Source organism: Podarcis vaucheri (genome assembly GCF_965113315.1).
Source record: "Podarcis vaucheri genome assembly, chromosome: 6".
NCBI lineage: Eukaryota > Metazoa > Chordata > Lepidosauria > Squamata > Lacertidae > Podarcis > Podarcis vaucheri.
The window spans coordinates 94,587,921-94,607,933 of NC_138764.1; the positions used below are offsets into that span (position 1 = coordinate 94,587,921).

The following is a 20,013-nucleotide window of genomic DNA, read 5'->3' on the forward strand; positions in this document are numbered from 1 at the left end:
TTCATCCGCCTGTGATTTTCAGAAGGGTCCCCGCTACGCCGCAGCGGAAAAGACCCGTTTCTTGTGGAGCTTGTCCCTCCAGTTCAGAGGGAGTCCGCCATCACCGGAGGCGCCACCCCAGAAGTCCTCCAGCCAGTTTTCATAAGGCAATACACTTGCAATATGTAATCATTATAACGAGGTTTGTTTTTATATATATATAAAAACTCTTCTCTTTTTTCACATAAGTGGATGGAATTTGCAGGCGAATTAGTCCCTCCAGAGTGTATTTAAGCAGATTCATCTAGGGGTTTTCATTCAGGAAACCTCAATTTTATTTGTTTGTAAAAGAATAAAAGAAAATGTCTCTAACTTTTTTATTTTCAGCAGGAACTGGCAGGAAAAGCAAGCTGTTAGAACGCCGGGCCCCTCAGTGAGAAATCTGCCAAAGGTCAGGTCCGTGGGCTATAGTGCTAGGCAATTTTATCTTCATTGGTAAAGTCACAGCTCCCCCCCCCCACCTCTTCCTTTTCCCTGGAACTCCATGCCATGGAGAGAAAAATAGAGTTTTAAAAATTGTTTAAAAAGGAACAGTTGAGCACAGGAAGCTACATTATAGTGAGTCTGACCACTGATTCATCTATCTCAGTATTGTCTACACAGACTGGCAGCAGCTCTCCGGGGTTTCAAGCAAAATATACATACATCTAGAGGCTTAGTTTGGTCAGAATCAAGTACACACTTCCAGGTAAAGGGACCTCTGACCATTAGGTCCAGTCATGACCGACTCTGGGGTTGCGGCGCTCATCTCGCTTTATTGGCCGAGGGAGCCGGCGTACAGCTTCCGGGTCATGTGGCCAGCATGACTAAGCCGCTTCTGGTGAACCAGAGCAGCGCACAGAAATGCTGTTTACCTTCCCGCTGGAGCGGTACCTATTTATCTACTTGCACTTTGACATGCTTTCGAACTGCTAGGTTGGCAGGAGCTGGGACCGAGCAATGGGAGCTTACCCCGTTGTGGGGATTCGAACCGCCAACCTTCTGATCGACAAGCCCTAGGCTCTGTGGTTTAACCCACAGCGCCACCCGCACCCCACACACTTCCAGAGTTAACACTAAATACATTACTTCTGGTAAATGAGCCACCATAGCTATTTAGAGGGCCGTAAAAATTTGTGTCCCAGGCTTTTTAGACTCATCTACCCATCTGAAACCAAAGGGGCACATTGGTGGCTAGATGTGAAATATACTGACATTGTTTTCAGCTCTCCTTCCCCACTAAATAGTAGAGCCGACCTTGTTCTTGGTTCACAATTCCACTTTGCACATGTCAGGGCTCACAATCCACTCCATATAGAAAACTCAGGGCCTAGAATCATTCTCCCTGGTATTACGCCAAATGTCTGTGAAATAGCTGCCCTATCTCTTCTCAAAGACAGATGCATTGCTCATGTTTGTACATTATCTCACTAATGCCAGGGCAGCAGTTTACTGAATCTGGAAGCAACATGCTGTACTGTCCTGCCAGGGTGTCCTTAAGACTCCATCTCAAGCTCATTGCTCACCTTCCCATAAGACAACCACAGCTGTACAAGCACAACTTACCAGGCGGTTGATTTTGAAAAGGAAGGAAGGAGGAAACATTAGCTAACTCAGATTTCTAGATAATTTGCTGTAGCAAGTCAGGACAAGCACTTGAAGTTTCTTTGGGGGGGAAAAACGCTAGGGGGTGAAAGGCATATTTGGAGAGAGGCTAAACAAATGTGGTTTGCTGCCAGAAAGCCCTTCCCTGAGGCCTGGGGCACAACTTGAGGTGTTTTGGCTCACTTGCAATACATGCGAGTAAAAAGGTCTTGACTTTCAGGGTGTGTATCACTGCTCTGTCCAGCTGCTGAGCAGATTGTTCCTCAGGCACCGGGAGCAGATCCTGCAAGAGATTTATCTCAGGGTTCTTCCTAAAGGGACATACTGTCCAAATAAAACTTCCAGCCTGAGCCCTTCTAGGAAATCTGCACATGCCCAGGTACATTAATCCCTGGTATTTGTCAAAGCAACTGCAGAACAACTTTGAACAGTTCTGCTCACAGACTTGTCATCATGACGGCAAAAGACTTCGAGAATTCCACTCTTCCTAGGCACAAAAAGCCTGAACTACGTGCTAATTTATTATGTTTTCCTCACCAATGTGAATCTCCTAAGGATTTCTACAGGACATCATGAAATCATTGATAATGTCAACAGCAGTTTACGAAACCACTTTTTCCTCAGATGTGTGGCAACGTAGGAGCAAAATGGAAAAGTTTGCCACAGGAGTGGATGATAGTGTGGCTATTATTTTAAAAAACTAATTAATTAATTAGGTTTACCATAGGTCTTTATTAAGGGCCTCTGAAGGGACTCATAGCAAAGGACTTCTATATAGGTAAAAAAAACCATACAACTATCAAACTTCAAACATAAATCAGGATGGTAGATAAGAGATATAATTTACGCTAAGTGCTATAAAACTACTAAAACAAAGCATCATCTTCTCAAAGTTCTTCCTTTCAGATTAAGAGAAATGCAAATTTAGGAGGACAGCCATGCTGCGGTTCTTTTACATTGCTTCAGAAAATGTGCATTGGGTAGATTTGCCTTTGAATGGAAACTGAATCAAATTTCATCCTAATCACGATGCACAGGATGAATACAGTTCAAGAGAATAATAAACAAATCCACATGGGCACCTAAAGGCCTTTCTTCTCAGTGTCTGCCTACAACCCAGATGGGCAGCATGTTTCCTATTTGTGGCTTGGATCCTCCCTGTCCACTTTCAATCAAGGTCAAATCTTCTGTAGGGACCACAATTAATGCTTGTTCCAACCAGAAACATGTGTCTTTCTAATCCTGATAGAGCCAAAGTCTCAACCAAGCAATTTTGAGTGGTTTGACAGTACCATAAAGATTAGGGAACGTAAGTATTAATAGCGGTGATCCCCAAGAACCAGGACGGTTTCAAAACAGTCCCATCTTTCCAAATTATGTTTGATCTTTTCAATTGCTCTGCTCCAGCTTAAGTTAAACAATGCTGACAGGTCTCATTTCTGCTTCATGCCTCTGCATCTATTGGAGTTGTCTGAGCAGCCAAAGCCCAGTTTGCTACAGACTCCAGAATGAGCTTCAGCTGAAAGATTTATTACTGACCATGCTGACTTTTCCTGACCCAGCTATTGGGCTGTAGCAATCCATTGCATGGTAAAGATTAAGTTAAGGAGAGTAAGGGCTGCTCTAATGACAGCCTTGCACCATCTGCAAACAAAGATAGGCTAGCTTGGCTTTGACCTACCCTAATTCCCCTAAAGTTTATTTTTTCTGAAATAAATGGTTAAGGCAAAAGAATGATTAAGGCCTGTTTGGTGTAGGAGTTTGTGCAGTGGTCTTGCACCTGGGAGACAAGGGTTCAAATCCCCACTTGGCAACACAGCTTGGACCACTCATTGTCTCTCGACCTAACCTACCTCAGAGGGTTGTTAGGAGGAGGAAAGGGGGATCTATAATAATAATAATAATAAAAAATTTTATTTATATCCCGCCCTCCCCAACCGAAGCCGGGCTCAGGGCGGCTAACAACACTAAAATAGTGCAACATTATAAAAACATCATAAGAATTAATTGAAATCAGAATTGATGGCAACCATAAACTAAAGTATTGTAAAGATTGCCAAAGGAGGGAGTCAGGCTGTGCCCTAACCAAAGACCTGGTGGAACAGCTCTGTCTTGCAGGCCCTGCGGAAAGATGTCAAGTCCTGCAGGGCCCTTGTCTCTTGTGACAGAGCGTTCCACCAGGTTGGAGCTGCAGCCGAAAAAGCCCTGGCTCTAGTTGAGGCCAGCCTAACCTCTCTGAGGCCTGGGACCTTCAAGATGTTTTTATTTGAGGACCGTAAGTTCCTCTGTGGGGCATACCAGGAGAGGCGGTCCCGTAGATACGAGGGTCCTAGGCCGTATAGGGCTTTGAAGGTTAAAACCAGCACCTTAAACCTGATCCTGTACTCCACCGGGAGCCAGTGCAGCTGGTATAGCACCGGATGAATGTGATCTCGCAGCGAGGACCCCGTAAGGAGTCTCGCTGCGGCATTCTGCACCCGCTGGAGTTTCTGGGTCAGTCTCAAAGGCAGCCCCACGTAGAGCGAGTTACAATAATCCAGTCTGGAGGTGACCGTCACATGGATCACAGTGGCTAGGTCAGGGCGAGAGAGGTAAGGGGCCAACTGCTTAGCTTGGCGGAGATGAAAAAATGCTGCCTTTGTTATAGCTGTAATCTGCGCCTCCATAGAGAGGGAGGTATCGAAGATTACACCCAAACTCTTGACGGACGGTGCTGGCACTAATTGCACCCCCGCAAGAGATGGGAGTTGCCCCCTCAATCCCATATCGTCCCGTCCCAGCCAGAAGACCTCTGTCTTCGAAGGATTTAACTTCAACCGGCTCCCACGTAACCATCCAGCCACAGCTTCCAAGCATCTGATCGGTGTGTCTGGGGCCGAGTCAGGATGGCCATCCATCAACAGATAGAGTTGGGTGTCATCAGCATACTGATGGCAGCCCAGCCCAAAACTCCGGACAAGCTGGGCGAGGGGGCGCATAAAGATGTTAAAAAGCATCGGGGAGAGAATCGCACCCTGAGGCACTCCACACACCAAGGAGTGGCGGGATGACAGTTCCCCCCCAAGCGCCACCCTCTGTCCCCGACCAGAGAGAAACGAGCGCAGCCATTGAAGGACTGTGCCCTGGATCCCCACGTCGGCGAGGCGGTGGTCCAGAAGTTCGTGATCGACCATGTCGAAAGCTGCTGACAGATCTAGAAGAATCAGCAGCCCCGACCCGCCTCGATCCAGCTGTCTACGAAGATCATCTGTTAGGGCGACCAGAGCCGTCTCGGTCCCATGACCAGCGCGGAAGCCGGACTGGAATGGATCCAGAGCCGATAAAAGTAATGGTAAATAAATTAAAAGAACAGAGACGACAGTGGACAATCACGTATTGCCCACCTGGTCAGTGAAATTGTTCAGCTTACTTATGAGCTGAATGATGCCCTTTCTGTAGGAGTCCAGTTTCTAAACTGTGTGCCAACACTGAATGCTTCTGAACATTGAACCAGACAGCACACAGGAGATTCTGATTGTCTTAGTCCCCTCCTCTTTTTATAGTTTAATGTAGCTGGACTGGAGAGGGGGTCCAGCTTTGGGGGAAAGCTCCCCCTTCTGCCTGCGTCATTTCCTCAATAAAGATACCTGTCTGTTTTCCATCACAGGACAGATACCAGCTTGGGAGGGCGACTTGGATCTGAGAAACAGAGTTGTGCTGGAGGGGAAAGGGTTAAACCTCCCTGTGCCATGGCCCCAAGCTGACTCAGCCTCCTTTTAAACTCCACCTGCTTTTAACTTGGAGAGGGGGAAACATACCGGAAATTAGGAGCAAAGTGTGATTTGAAACACTGTGTATGTTGGGGAGCTGCGCTGGCTGCATTTTAAGCCTCTAATGTGTACCCCAAGTTCTCTTCCTCTAAATGTCAAAGCAACTTTTAAGATCTCAGAGAAACCGCTGTGAAGGTAGGCAATCTTTGCCTACTCTTTGATCAATTCCTCTAAAAATAATTCATCTGTTCTAACCTTCCTTAGGTACTATAAGATTTAGTAAGTGGTGTTTAGAACGGTCACTGAAGCATCATTCAACCTTCCCTGCTTCTCTTGCTTGGAAGATGGATGAGCCAGTCTCTTCCTCTCTCTTAAGCTTCTAATTTTGTACTGTGAAGGAACACTTGGATCTTGAAATGCAGGTGGCCATTGGAGCTCATTTTCGGTACACACATGGCTGGCGATGAGAACTGGGTACATTTCCAGGAGAAGTACAACGCGCGTAGTTCAGGCTATGGTTATGGCTATGGCTAAAATCTATGGTTTTCCCAGTAGTGATGTATGGAAGTGAGAGCTGGACCATAAAGAAGGCTGATCGCCGAAGAATTGATGCTTTTGAATTATGGTGCTGGAGGAGACTCTTGAGAGTCCCATGGACTGCAAGAAGATCAGACCTGTCCATTCTTAAGGAAATCAGCCCTCAGTGCTCACTGGAAGGACAGATCGTGAAGCTGAGGCTCCAATACTTTGGCCACCTCATGAGAAGAGAAGACTCCCTGGAAAAGACCCTGATGTTGGGAAAGATGGAGGGCACAAGGAGAAGGGGACGACAGAGGACGAGATGGTTGGACAGTGTTCTCGAAGCTACCAGCATGAGTTTGACCAAACTGTGGGAGGCAGTGGAAGACAGGAGAGCCTGGCGTGCTCTGGTCCATGGGGTCACGGAGAGCCGAACACGACTAAACAACAACAACAGGTGTGAGAGTGGCTCAGTGGTGACGGAAAAAAGGCAATCTGAGCGTCCTCAGAGATTCTCTGGCTTGGTAAAGATTCCCCTCGCAACCCTTTTGTTTACTAGATTTTAATCTCCTCGGGGTTTATCAAGTTACTGTGAAAGTTAAGTATTGATAATTAGCTGACTATTGGTTATTAGCTGATAATTTGAGGAAGATGGCATTTTTATTAATGTGCTAGTCATCTCTTGCTGTTTGTTTGTGTCAGTGAATTGAAAAAAGTGCCCGGAAGATAAATATTCAAGTCTCTCTCTCCCCCCCCCTCTTTAAGTGGGTGTAGCTGGTGTTCAAATGAGCCTGGAGGAGGTGGGGCCAGCCAAGATCAACAATACCTGTGAAAGGCATATATTCTCTCCCTCCGCCGGTTTGTGGAATTTCTGGTCGAAGACCTTGAGAGTCCTTTGTCCACACACTTCTCTCCATAGGAAGTACTTCGGGGCTCGGGAGGCGCATCTTCCTGCGGCCAACAGGCGGGTGCAGAGAAGCCCAGAGGATCGCCCCCTTTGCGAGGAGCCGCAGCGTCGTCTCCCCAGCCACGAGCGCCGCGACGATGCCGCTGAGATGCGCCTTTTTCTCTGGCGCTGCGCTTTTCCTCCTGACGGTAGGGCTGGAGAGGGGTCATGGGTGGTGGGGGTTTGTCTGGCGAAGGGGAGATCGGAGTAGGGGCCTCCGGAGGCTCCACGCTTTGCCTTGTTCAGCCTAAGGAGGAGATCATGCAGCAGCGTCCTGGGATTCAAATATCCCCGTCTCCTTGGAAACCGCCAGGTAGCATCACCTGCTTCTTAAAAATAGTCCCTAGTGCGTCGGGGCGCGTACGGTACTGAACTCCAGGACGCGCTCTGCCCCTGTGCCTTTTTCTCCTCCGGGTCAGGTGAAAGCCACATGTATACAAACGTATATACAATTTTATTTCCCCAGGCTTTTTCTGGTGCCTTTAAGCTCTTTTGGACTGCTGTTGGTCCCCATGGCTTATTCAAATTAACTTAATTTGCTCATTTTTTCGTCTGTTTTAAAAATATACTCATAAGGTTATTACAATAATCCTGCCATTGTCAATGTTCTTATCTGTTTAGTTTGTAAATATTCAACAAACCATTTCTATTCTCTTATAATAAGTTTCTTATCTTGATTTCTTATTTTTCCGGTAAGTTTTGCCATTTCTGCATATTCCATAAGTTTTTGTATCCATTCTTCTTTTGCTGGGACTTCTTTCCATTTAACGTTCTTGCCACTGTAGTTGCATACATGAATACATTTCTATACAGTTTGGGTAGTTCCATCCCTATAATTCCCCAAAGGAAAGGTTTTGGGTTGGTTTGTTTTTTACAAACATTATTTCAAAAATATTTTCAATTCATTATATATCATTTCCCAGTAAGCTTTTTAAAACCTTACTACTGGTTAATATCATCAGTTGTTTTCCCTTTAGATAAGTGCAATTCAAGTTCTCTCCAGGTCTGGCAGTTTCCTAAGCAGTCAGTATTCCTCTCATGTGAAGACAAAATTGTTCCAATATCCTTCTAGTGTTTTGAACCTCTCCCCCCCCTTGTTAAATGAATGGGGGAAAATAGATCCCTTTTTCAACAACATCTAAATTGTTCCAAAATATGAGTTGAATTGGAAAGATACCAAGTGTGTCTAAAACATAGCTGCTGCTTCCTGAAACTACAAATCTAGATAAAAGTCAAATCTTTTTGCCTTGTGCAGATTCTACCATCCCACTGCCCCAAGTACTAAAGCTTAGCACATTGTCTCAGTGTTACAAGAAGAATAATGCTGATTGGGGGGGGGCTATTGTTTTTATTTTTATTATGTATTTTGTGGTTTTATATCTTGATCTTATTCTGTGACCCACCCTGAGACTCCCGGATATAGAGCAGTATATAAGTTCAATAAATCAATCAATCTAGGCACACATGCTGGGGAATGTGTCCTCCTGAACTCAATGAGACTAGCTACTGTCATCAGGATTGCACTGTAACAGACCCTTCTTTGGGACCAAGAACTTTTTTTAAGCTATTGGAAAGCGAAGTAGCCAGCAAGCTAAAAGCAATTCTGCATTCTTTTGTGGGGTAGGACAGATCCTCGTGGGACTCTGGTGTTCCGTCATGCTGTTGTTTGCTCTGTTTCCAGCATGGCACCAGGCATTATGAAAACTTAAATTCCTGAGGTTTCAGTGACGTAACAGCATCAACATTCTGTAAAACAAGCTATTCCTTTAAAAATGTCTTGAGAGAAGGAGATTGTACAACTTTGCAGTGCAACATGTTCCACTGTCTTATCAGAATGGATTTCCCCCCACTGTGGTATAGTTCAGCCATAAGCTGCTAGAACCTAATGAATTGCCTATATTTTTATGTAGCTGGCTGCCCATTTTTCTCCTCCTCCTCCTCCTCTTCTGATATTAGTTTATCCCACACTCCTTCCAAAGAGATCAGGACTGCATGCATAGTTCCCCTCTAATTTACAACAAGATAGGTTGGGCTAAGTTGGAGATAGCAAGCATTCCACGGAGAAATCAACCAGTTTGTTTCCTAGCTGAGCAGAAATGTGAATATAGGACTTCCTGACCCAAGTCTGACATTTTGTCTACATAAAAAAATTCCTTCCAGTAGCACCTTAAAGACCAACTAAGTTAGTTCTTGGTATGAGCTTTCGTGTGCTTGCACACTTCTTCAGATACACACGAAAGCTCATACCAAGAACTAACTTAGTTGGTTTTTAAGGTGCTACTGGAAGGAATTTTTTTATTTTGACTATGGCAGACCAACACGGCTACCTATCTGTAATTTTGTCTACAGTTATTCACAGCCCAAAGGGAACTGGCTAGAATAGAGCCAACCAGGTGGATTTCAATCTCTCTTCCAACCTTTTATGTTTTATTTACAAATAATTCTACCTGAAGGAAACTTCATTTTGTCCCAAATCCCACTTTAAGAAGAATTCTTCAACACCCTGTCTCAGAACACATGTAAAGCTCTCATTAACTTCTAGAACCATTTTCTTAAGGATTAGTAGTTTTGGGTTCTTTTGAAACCCTGCTGATAATTTATTGATGCCATCTCTGGAACATGTTTCCAGCACTGAGCAGCCCCTCCAAGCTTTTGTGGCGAAAGGATTGCTATTGAGCAGAGGGCTTTGTTTTTGTTACAAGGGATTAAGTGCATGCCTGCTGCAAAAAAGAAAACTGAGGAACTGTTCCAGAACATGCCCCAATAGTCAACAGAAAGTTATTATAACTGAAGTGTGATATGCCCCAGTTAATGTGAATAGCACATGTCTTATTTCACAATTCCTAGGCCGATCTTCTTTCTTGCTTGAGGGAAGAAAAGGATACAGGCATCAGTGAGAATAGAACTTGGTTTAAACACTTCTTATCCTTGCATACAAATTCTTCCCCCGTTGTTCTTTCATGTTTACTCTTTCTTCGTTTTCATCACTCTGACATTATTTCAGTTTGAATGAACTCTGTATTCCAGCTGCCATGTAGGTATGTGAAGGCAGATGACTTCAAGGATTTGTTTGTTTTTTCATAAATGCTTGGAATGATAAATTGAAAATATCCTTTGGCTACAGTTCCCAAAGATGGTTGGGTTTATATTTCTCCTTAGCCACAAACTTGGTAGGTGACCTTAAGCAAGTCACTGACTGCATTCAGACATTGTGCTAAACGATGGTTTGGTGTGTCCTGTGTGGAACATTAGGTGAAAGAAGCATGCGTATATTTACCATGCTAGGCATTGCTTTTCACTTCTGATGTCTAATCACCGGAAACATTTAGGAGTTTTTGCATATTTCAGTCATTCCCAGGAACACCTGTATCAAAACCTCCCTGGCTACCTTTTCTCTAAGCTGAAAATATCCTGTGTTTTGCTTATCTTATCAGTTTGTTTGGGAAGTGATCATCTCGGTCATCCAAGAACCGCTGCACCAGTATATCATAATATTTGCATATGTTTGTTCAAGTATTGTCTTATCTGTCTTGAGTTAGCTTTGCCTTCTCCAAGGACTACAACGTGCAGCATAAGTAACCAGCACAAACATCTGGGAGGGTTACCGGGTTGGGCAATGCTGGGTTGGAACATCCTTGAATTGTAGAATCTGAACAAGAGAAATGTTGGGGGTGGGGTTAGCCTGAAGGTACATTGTGTTTGGAACTGCTACATTTGCTGGTACATTGGGATAAAATTACAGATGTTGGTTAATGAAACCAAAATTTGATTGAGTCTAGACTCCAGGAGTAAGTTGAGTATTTCCATTACTTATAAGTGCTGGTTGTGATCCAGCCAAAGTTGAGCACTTTACATTCCTGCTGAAATCATAGGCGTACTTACCATAGTCTGATTTGTACCCATTCTTACAGATGGTGGAAAAACCTTGTTGAAATTTCTTATGCATCAATATCTAGGAATAATACTTTTTATATTGCTGTTCAATATAGAGTTATCATGGTAGTTTACAGCTGTTAAAAATAAAATAAGAATGCACCAGAACACTAGCAAAATCGTAAAGGTGCAGGGTAAAAGCAGTAGTAAACATTCATGATTCAAATTCCTGCACGTGGCAAAAGTCTGGGGAAATAAAAAGGTTTTCATATGGCGCTGAAAAGTGATTAAGGGTGGCAATCCTATACCCACTTACATGGAAGTAAAAAGGTAAAGGGACCCCTGACCGTTAGGTCCAGTTGTGACCGACTCTGGGGTTGCAGTGCTCATCTCGCTTTATTGGCTGAGGAAGCCGGCGTACAGCTTCCGGGTCATGTGGCCAGCATGACTAAGCTGCTTCTGGCAAACCAGAGCAGCACACAGAAACACTGTTTACCTTCCCACTGGAGTGGTACCTGTTTATCTACTTGCACTTTGACGTGTTTTGGAACTGCTAGGTTGGCAGGAGCTGGGACCAAGTAACAGGAGCTCACCCCGTCACAGGGATTCGAACCGCCGACCTTCTGATCGGCAAGTCCTTAAGTCCCATCAAATTCAGTAGGGTTTACTTCTGGATACCATGTATAGGATTATTCTGTGATGTAGGGGACGGGTGAGCCTATCTGGGGTGAGACTTCTGTAAGTGGGGTTTCACAAAAGAACAGGTCTTCTCCCTGTTGTCCACTTGACTCATCTCAAATAGCAGGGAAAGACAAGCAGCTGCAGCTCTGAATACTGCCTCAGTGCCCAGGAAAGTTGGTGTGGAATTAGACATTTCTTCAGGTCCCAAGCTGTGTAGGGCTTTAAAAGTAAATCCTGACACTCAGAAGCATTCCAGCTCCTTAAGCACAGGTAAGATATAATCCGATGCACGGTCCCAGTTAGTTGCTTTGTGCTTGCTTTCCTTACTAACCTTTTGAAATCTGGTGCCCTTCAAATGTTCTTGGACTACAATTCCCATCAGCCACAGCCAACATGGCCTTGCTGGCTGGGGATGATGGGAGTTGTAGTCCAAAACATCCGGAGGGCACCAGGTCAGGGAAGGCTGTTCTATATTAAATGCATTTTCTGCACAGTCCTTAAACAGGGAAGTCATAGAGGAAGTCCCAGAGGAAGACTTATTGAGTAATTAACTGTTGAGTAGAGCAACCCAGAGAAATTTGACGCAGATACCTTGGAGATCAACCATGATATAACAGGTTCAGCAACGTTTCAGTGCTTGGCCAGATACAGTTGATTGCAAATGACAGTTACGTTATAGTTGAGTATAATCCTTAGGAAAACAGCTACAGTTCTGAGTAAGTTTGTTGCATCAAGGCAGATGACACAGAACAGGGAAAGCTGGTGACCTCTACAGAGTTGACTCATTTTTTGTTCAGTTTTTCAGGTGAATGGAAGGGCAACATTGGCATAAATGTTCAGGGCAGGGGTGAATAAAATAGGTTGGTGCTTGTTGGCGCATATTCCCGCGTTGAGGAACATGGGAAGACACTGCCGGGGTGTGGAAAGAGATTATGGGACATTATAGCATTATAAGCACCCTTGGATTTTGAAGCCTCTGTGGCCACAACAGCCTCAATCACCCAGTGAAAACATCACATTCCTAACAAAGCCAGATCTTTAATTGAAAAACACATTCATTACAGATGTCAAAGTTGCCTGGCTTTTGGGTATTGCCAATGCAGCATCCTTCTTACTCTTGTCCTTTTCTTCATCCATTAAGGTTCTTGCCATCAACAGCTTCTACCATGTCCTGGGAGATGACCGCAGTCTAAGGAAGACCGTCCACAAGAGAAGCAGTCAGGTGGGGACTCGGTTAAGTTCTCCAGTAGATAACATTACAGTGGTACCTCTGGTTACATACGCTTCAGGTTACATATGCTTCAGGTTACAGACTCTGCTAACCCAGAAATAGTACCTTGGGTTAAGAACTTTGCTTCAGGTTGAGAACAGAAATCTCACAGTAGCAGTGCAGCAGCAGCTGAAGGCCCCATTATCTAAAGTGGTGCTTCAGTTTAAGAACAGTTTCAGGTTAAGAACGGACCTCTGGAATGAATTAAGTACGTAACCAGAGGTACCACGGTACTTTAAAAACCGGATAGACATTATCTGCAAATCTTTTTTTTTTTTACAATGGCTTGTGTGTCTGTTGATGGGGGAGGATAATTGAATCTGGGTCTATATTTTGATGAGGCTGGACAGATTTTAGATTCTGAGTCCTTAAGAAGTTATGTACATATTCATCTAGTTATGGCATGTGTATGAAAGTCCCACAGGTCAATGAACAAAGGAGGAAGCTTATCTTCTGTTACTGAACTTATCAGTGTGGGGCCGAAGGATATATTTGGAACATTATGTTAAGCTCCCTATATTTTAATGTTTGTTTTGAAAAAGAGGACCTGCTACAGTGATGCGCATAGGTGGCTGTAACATAAGTGCGCTCTTTTCACTCCCAGGATCTGAAGCTGCTCGACAGTCTTCGTCCTTTGCGTCGCACCAAAAGGAGATGGGTTATTACCACCCTAGAACTTGAGGAGGAAGACAAAGGGCCGTTCCCAAAACGTGTCGGAGAGGTAAAAGCCAATGTGTAACGTGTTGGAAAGCCTTGCATATTTATAGTCTAGCTTTTTGTGTTTCTGGCTGTGTTCCCCAAGGGCAATTTGCATTGAGTCAAGCCTTCAACAACTTGTGCCCTGATACGTTTGCTCATGTGTTGCAGGAAGAACAGCCAAGAAAATTGTGTGTGCACCTTAAAGTGTGTGCATGTTGGGAGTTTCTTCTGCCTGAGGGCCATATTTGCCCTTTGTCAACCCTTCAGGGGCCACTTGCAGGTGGGGGCATGGTCTAAAGTGGATGATATTATTATTATTATTAATAATAATAATAATAATAATAATAATAATAATAATAATAACAACAACAACAATTTATTATTTATACCCCGCCCATCTGGCTGGGTTTCCCCAGCCACTCTGGGCGGCTTCCAAAAGAATATTAAAATACATCAAACATTAAAAGCTTCCCTAAAGAGGGCTGCCTTCAGATGTCTTCTAAAAGTCTGGTAGTTGTTGTTCTCTTTGACATCTGGTGGGAGGGTGTTCCACAGGGAGGGCGCCACTACCGAGAAGGCCCTCTGCCTGGTTCCCTGTAACTTGGCTTCTCGCAGTGAGGGAACCGCCAGAAGGCCCTCAGCGCTGGATCTCAGTGTCCAGGTAGAACGATGGGGGTGGAGACGCTTCTTCAGGTATACTGGACCGAGGCCGTTTAGGGCTTTAAAGGTCAGCACCAACACTTTGAATTGTGCTCGGAAACGTACTGGGAGCCACTGTAGGTCTTTCAAGACCGGTGTTATATGGTCTCGGCGGCCGCTCCCAGTCACCAGTCTGGCTGCTGCGTTCTGGATTAGTTGTAGTTTCCGGGTCACCTTCAAAGGTAGCCCCACGTAGAGCACATTGCAGTAGTCCAAGCGGGAGATAACCAGAGCATGCACCACTCTGGCGAGCAGTCCGCAGGCAGATAGGGTCTCAGCCTGCGTACCAGATGGAGCTGGTACACAGCTGCCCTGGACACAGATTTAACCTGCGCCTCCATGGACAGCTGTGAGTCCAAAATAACTCCCAGGCTGCGCATCTGGTCCTTCAGGGGCACAGTTACCCCATTCAGGACCAGGGAATCCTCCACACCTGCCCGCCTCCTGTCCCCCAGAAACAGTACTTCTGTCTTGTCAGGATTCAATCTCAATCTGTTAGCCGCCATCCATCCTCCAACCACCTCCAGACACTCACGCAGGACCTTCACCGCCTTCACTGGTTCTGATTTAAAAGAGAGGTAGAGCTGGGTATCATCCGCATACTGATGAACACCCAGCCCAAACCTCCTGATCTCTCCCAGCAGCTGCATGTAAATGTTGAAAAGCATGGGGGAGAGGACAGAACCCTGAGGCACCCCACAAGTGAGAGCCCAGGGGTCTGAACACTCATCCCCCACCACCACTTTCTGAACACGGCCCAGGAGGAAGGAGCGGAACCACTGTATGACAGTGCCCCCAGTTCCCAGCCCCTCAAGATGGTCCAGAAGGATGTTATGGCCGATGGTATCAAACGCCGCTGAGAGATCCAGCAGAACTAGGAAAAAGCTCTCACCTTTGCCCCTAGCCCGCCGGAGATCATCAACCAGTGCGACCAAGGCAGTTTCAGTCCCGCGATGAGGCCTGAATCCCGACTGGAAGGGATCCAAATGGTCCGCTTCTTCCAGGCGAGCAACCACTCGCTCAATCACCTTGCCCAAGAATAGACACCTATAGACACCTTCTCTGACCACATCTTCACCCTACATTCAAAGCATTCTGATCACATAGGAACTGTAGTTTAAGGGTGCCGAAAGCTGTTAGGAGACCCCTGTGCTCTGAGTTACAATTTCCAGAGTACCCTGGGAAGAGGAATTGATTGTTAAACTGCTCAGGAAATTGCAGCCCAGTGAGGGGGGAGCCATGACTGCTACATGCAAGGTGCAGATGTGGCCATTCTCAGATGCACACCACATGCCCACAGCTTCACAGCTTCCCCACATCTGATCCTTGTAGATAAGCTGAGAAGACGGCTAGTACCCCATCCCAAATCATTAGATCAATCATCTGAACTGTGGGGATGAGTGACCCTCATCTCCTAGGCCAGGCAGAGAGCTTTAAGTTTTTCTGCCAAGGTCACAGTGTGGATTGCTTTTAAATAAATGGAAATTGGGTCAGGGGCTGGCGAATTACCACCTTAAAGATGATCAAGAGTATCTGCACTCCACCCCCCAGAAGAATGTCAGTGGGAGTTACTAGGAAGTCTCCAAACCAAGGAAGACTCGATTTGGCAAGTCTCTAAGTCCTCACTTTCATGCTTGTCACATGGATGACAGGCCCTATTGAAGCTTAATACAGGAGGAAGCTACAATTGGAAATTTCAAGCCTGTGCATGTTTATAATCTTCTTCTTTAAATATAAGTGTCACTGGCAATGTTTACTTATCTTCTGGCACAATTTTTTTGTCTCCTCCCCACAAAACACACATGCACAGTCTCTGGCACTTTCTTTAAACTATATTTTAGGAGGCAATTTTTAAAAACACTTCAGAAAATTCAGAGTTGTAACGGAGCAAAGAAGTAGCCTATATAATTGTATCTCTTAGTCTGTGCCACTTAAAAATTGCACATATCTCATTTTTTTTAACAAATAGTTTCTATTAAGTTTTCAAGTTATGCATCTCAAAATATGCATTTTACAAAATACTATATATCCATCGACTGCCCTCCTTCTCCTTCCCATGGTTCATTTCACTTGTCTATCATTCCTGCATATTTTACTGTAACCATTTTACTCAGCTCCCCAATTTAAATCATTCAAATATTAATCACACTGTTGAATTTATCTTAATGCTGCCAGCATCTTCAGCTGTGCACAGTTGTTTTACAAATACTCAGCAAATATTTTCCACTCCTCTTTAAATAGATACTCTTTTTGCTCTATTTTTCATGTGTTAAACCTGCTGGTTCTGCCAGTGCTCCTTACTTGGGACCTCCCTTGCTTTCCATCTTTGGGCTAACAAAACTCTAGCTGTCGTTGTTGCAAATATAAATATTTTTTTAAATTTGTAAGTTCTATGCCTGACTTCTATACTTTTGATTTCCCTGTTTCCCCTTATATTCTGAAGTAATATTTCCAACGGCAAAATAAACAACAGTGGAGATAAAGGGCAGCCTTGTCTGTTCCCTTTTCTTATTTGGCATTTGTCTGAGAGATTATTATTTACTAATATACTTGCAGATTGGTCATTATAATTGAATGTACTCTCTTACAATAAAAGGACTGACTGTTGTGTGTCACCAAACTGTAACTCTTGGGATTTTGTGTGTGTTAAATATGCGCCTTGAGGATTTCATTGCAATGGCATTGGCATCACTAAAACATCTGTGAGATGGCACAAGAATTAAGGGTGGGAAACTTTTCTTAAGAATCATGCTGCTGATGGTGATAAATACTATTATTATTATTAATTTTTAAAAAAACAACACAAAAAATCTACATTAGGGGTGGATCTACACACAGGATTCCCCCCCCGCTATAAATAAGTCAGAAATTAAATTGTTAAAACAAAAGAAGAAGAAAAATGCTCTGGAAAATCGCTTAGAATTTTTTTCTTGCTCTCTGGGGCCATCTGGTGTTGCATGTTTATAATACATTAAAAAAGGTGGTTTTTTGACTAATGTAGCTGAGTCCCTAGGATTATCAGAATAGTAAAATGTAGAAGAATCTTGCCATTAAAATATTACTCTGCTGATAAGATTAACCTTTGATTGACAGCCTCTTTTGCTTTGTAGCTCTTTAATGATGTATCACGCAACCGTGATATAAATGTGAAATATTTAATCAGTGGACCTGGTGTGGATGAATATCCAGAGCCAGGACTGTTTTCTATCGAGGATGATGTGAATGGACATGTATCTGTGCACCGTTCCATTGATCGAGAGAGAAACCCTTCTTTCACGGTATTTACTTTACTTTAAACTTTTTTTCTTTTTAGAAGTCCATAGAACACATGAACCAGTCGCTAATTTAATTTTCTTGCTGATTGTCCATCGTTCAGATACGTTTTGATGTTGCGGATAGGACGACGAATGAAATAGTGGATAGATCTTTACTCTTCAATGTTAAAATCAAGGATATAAATGATAATGCGCCTGAGTTTTCTAAAAAGGAATTTAACATCACAATGAAAGAAAACCACGACAGAAGTGAGTATCCTGGATACTGTTGATAGCTTCGCTGCATATGGTCCTTGTCAAGGATTACTGAAGCCAACCTGTCACAAAATGACAGAGCAGTGGCAGAGCCAGTCACAAAATGGTAGCCAGTGCAGACAGACTTTGGCATAATCGGCTGAGATCATTTTCTATTGCTATTTAGTCCATCTTTGGAAATTGCCAACTTCTTTGGCACAGACAGCATTTTCTTTATGGCTCAGCTTTCCTTAAGCTAAGTACAGAAATTTGATCTGGAGTTATTTTGACTCAGTTTTCCCATTTTAGGAAGAATTTGCTGACCCAGAGGATCTAAGTAAAGAAGGCTTTTTATTTTATATTGTTCCTTTTCCCACCCCATATTCCTAAAGCATCTTTACTCATCTCCTGTAATTTCTTCTCCCATTTGCCTTTCATCCCTTCTCTGGTCCTTTTACATTCACTTCCTCCTCCTATAGCAGCTTTCATCTTTCTTATCCTCTATCTATCCATCTCATTTTCCACCGTCATCACACCCTTTGTCCTACCATCTAATTTTGTTCAAGACCTCCTCTTCCTTTCTTCACAGAAGTGAAAGACTTTCCTTTCTTCTCCACTCCACCTCTCCACCTCTCTGCTTCCCAGCCACCTTTACTCAGGATGGAGTTGCTGGCATTGGTGGAGCCTAAAGTCATGGCTAGGGGTTGCAGCAGGCAAACGAGAAGGCACTGAGCAGTCTCTGGTAAAAGCTGGTGGCTTTGCTCTGATTCTGGTAACAAATTTGCCCACGTGTGGAGATTGCCAAGAGGTGGGCATAACTATACAAGTGCCAAGAATGGAAGTACAGTCGTACCTCAGAAGTCGAACGGAATCCGTTCCAGAAGGCTGTTCAACTTCCAAAACATTCAGAATTCAAGACATAGCTTCTGATTGGCTGGAGGAACCTCCCACACCCAATCGGAACCTGCGGAACCTGCGTCGGATGTTCGGGTTCCAAAGAACGTTCGCAAACTGGAACACTCACTTCTGGGTTTGCGGCTTTTGGGAGCCAAAACGTTCGAGTTGCAAAGCGTTCGACTTCTGAGGTACAACTGTATAGTAAAGACACACTATAAAGGTAAAGGGACCCCTGACCATTAGGTCCAGTCGTGGCCGACACCAGTGGCGTAGCGTGGGTTGTCAGCACCCGGGACAAGGCAAGTAATTTGCGCCCCTTCTGCCCTAGGGGCAGAGAGCTGCGAGTGCGAGCGCCCCCCCCAGGATGTTCCGCCCGGTGCGGCCGGCCCCCCCTGCACCCCCCACGCTACGCCACTGGCCGACACTGGGGTTGTGGCGCTTATCTCGCTTTATTGGCCGAGGAAGCCGGCGTACAGCTTCTGGGTCATGTGGCCAGCATGACTAAGCCACTTCTGGCGAACTAGAGCAGGGCAAGGAAATGCCATTTACCTTCCCGCCCGGATATCTACTTGCATTTTGATGTGCTTTCGAACTGCTAGGTTGGCAGGAGCAGGGACTGAGCAATGGGAGCTCATCCCGTCACAGGGATTCGAACCGCTGACCTTCTGATCGCCAAGTCCTAGGCTCTGTATTATACCCTTGCTATAAACACTGCACCTTTCCCAATCATAGATGAACCAGTGTTCAATGCCACGGCCTATGACAAGGATGAAGAAGGCACTCCTAATTCTCTAGTGGAACATTCTTTGGTTTTGCAGACACCTCGTACAAAAGAACCTATTTTCACCATTGATTCTTCAAGTGGCCTGATTCGTGTTACGGGATGCTCAGATTATCAGGTATAGAACTTGTAAATAAATCTTGTCTTCTTAAGCTCTGCCCCCCCCCTTTCGGCATGTATACACTTGTGAAAATAATTTTGCCTTCAGTATGTCACTCTTTAAATCCCCTGCCCTAGTATTTCCTCTACAAATTGCCTTTCAGCAGCCTAATCTTTGTAAAAAAATATCCCATGCAAGGCAAACAAATGCAGTGTAAACAAATGGGCCATCAATGTTGGTGTTGGGTCAGGGAGAACTGGCTCAGCCTGATCACCTTAGCAATGAGTCACTGAGTGACCTTTTGCCTTCACTTTGCTCCAGTAGCAGATGGGTGGTGGTGGTGCAGTGGAGCTTACCTGACCACCTGATACTGAGCTGCTGCTTATTGGGAGGAAAAATGGAGGTGCTGGGAAGGTCAACATGGTGCAAATGCATCAGCAGGCTCCTATTGCTGCATTTGCAGTGTGGGGGCTTCCCCAGAGCTCTGCCCTTCCCAGTAAGCAGCAGTGACTCAACAGCTGGGAGGTGTCCAGAGGAGGGCAACCAAAATGGTCAAAGGCCTGGAAACGATGCCTTATGAGGAACGGCTAAGGGAGCTGGGCATGTTTAGCCTGGAGAAGAGGAGGTTAAGGGGTGATATGATAGCCATGTTCAAATATATAAAAGG

The 20,013-nt window shown here is 44.6% G+C and overlaps 1 protein-coding gene across 4 annotated transcripts in view; it reads left to right on the forward strand.

Annotated features, from left to right (window-relative positions):
- The first annotated feature begins 405 nt into the window (after positions 1-405).
- Positions 406-20,013, forward strand: part of CDH26 (cadherin 26) — a 40,736-nt gene continuing 21,128 nt past the window's right edge. For 2 of the 4 annotated variants that reach the window (XM_082225946.1, XM_082225944.1), the window contains exons 1-6: positions 6,715-6,986; positions 12,533-12,613; positions 13,266-13,382; positions 17,170-17,337; positions 17,436-17,583; positions 19,198-19,364. In XM_082225946.1, coding sequence (XP_082082072.1) covers positions 6,936-6,986; positions 12,533-12,613; positions 13,266-13,382; positions 17,170-17,337; positions 17,436-17,583; positions 19,198-19,364 — 732 coding nt within the window. In that variant the 5' untranslated portion in view covers positions 6,715-6,935. Of the gene's footprint in view, positions 431-6,714; positions 6,987-12,532; positions 12,614-13,265; positions 13,383-17,169; positions 17,338-17,435; positions 17,584-19,197; positions 19,365-20,013 lie in introns of those variants that run through there. The other 2 variants (XM_082225943.1, XM_082225945.1) reach the window with 2 other exon arrangements.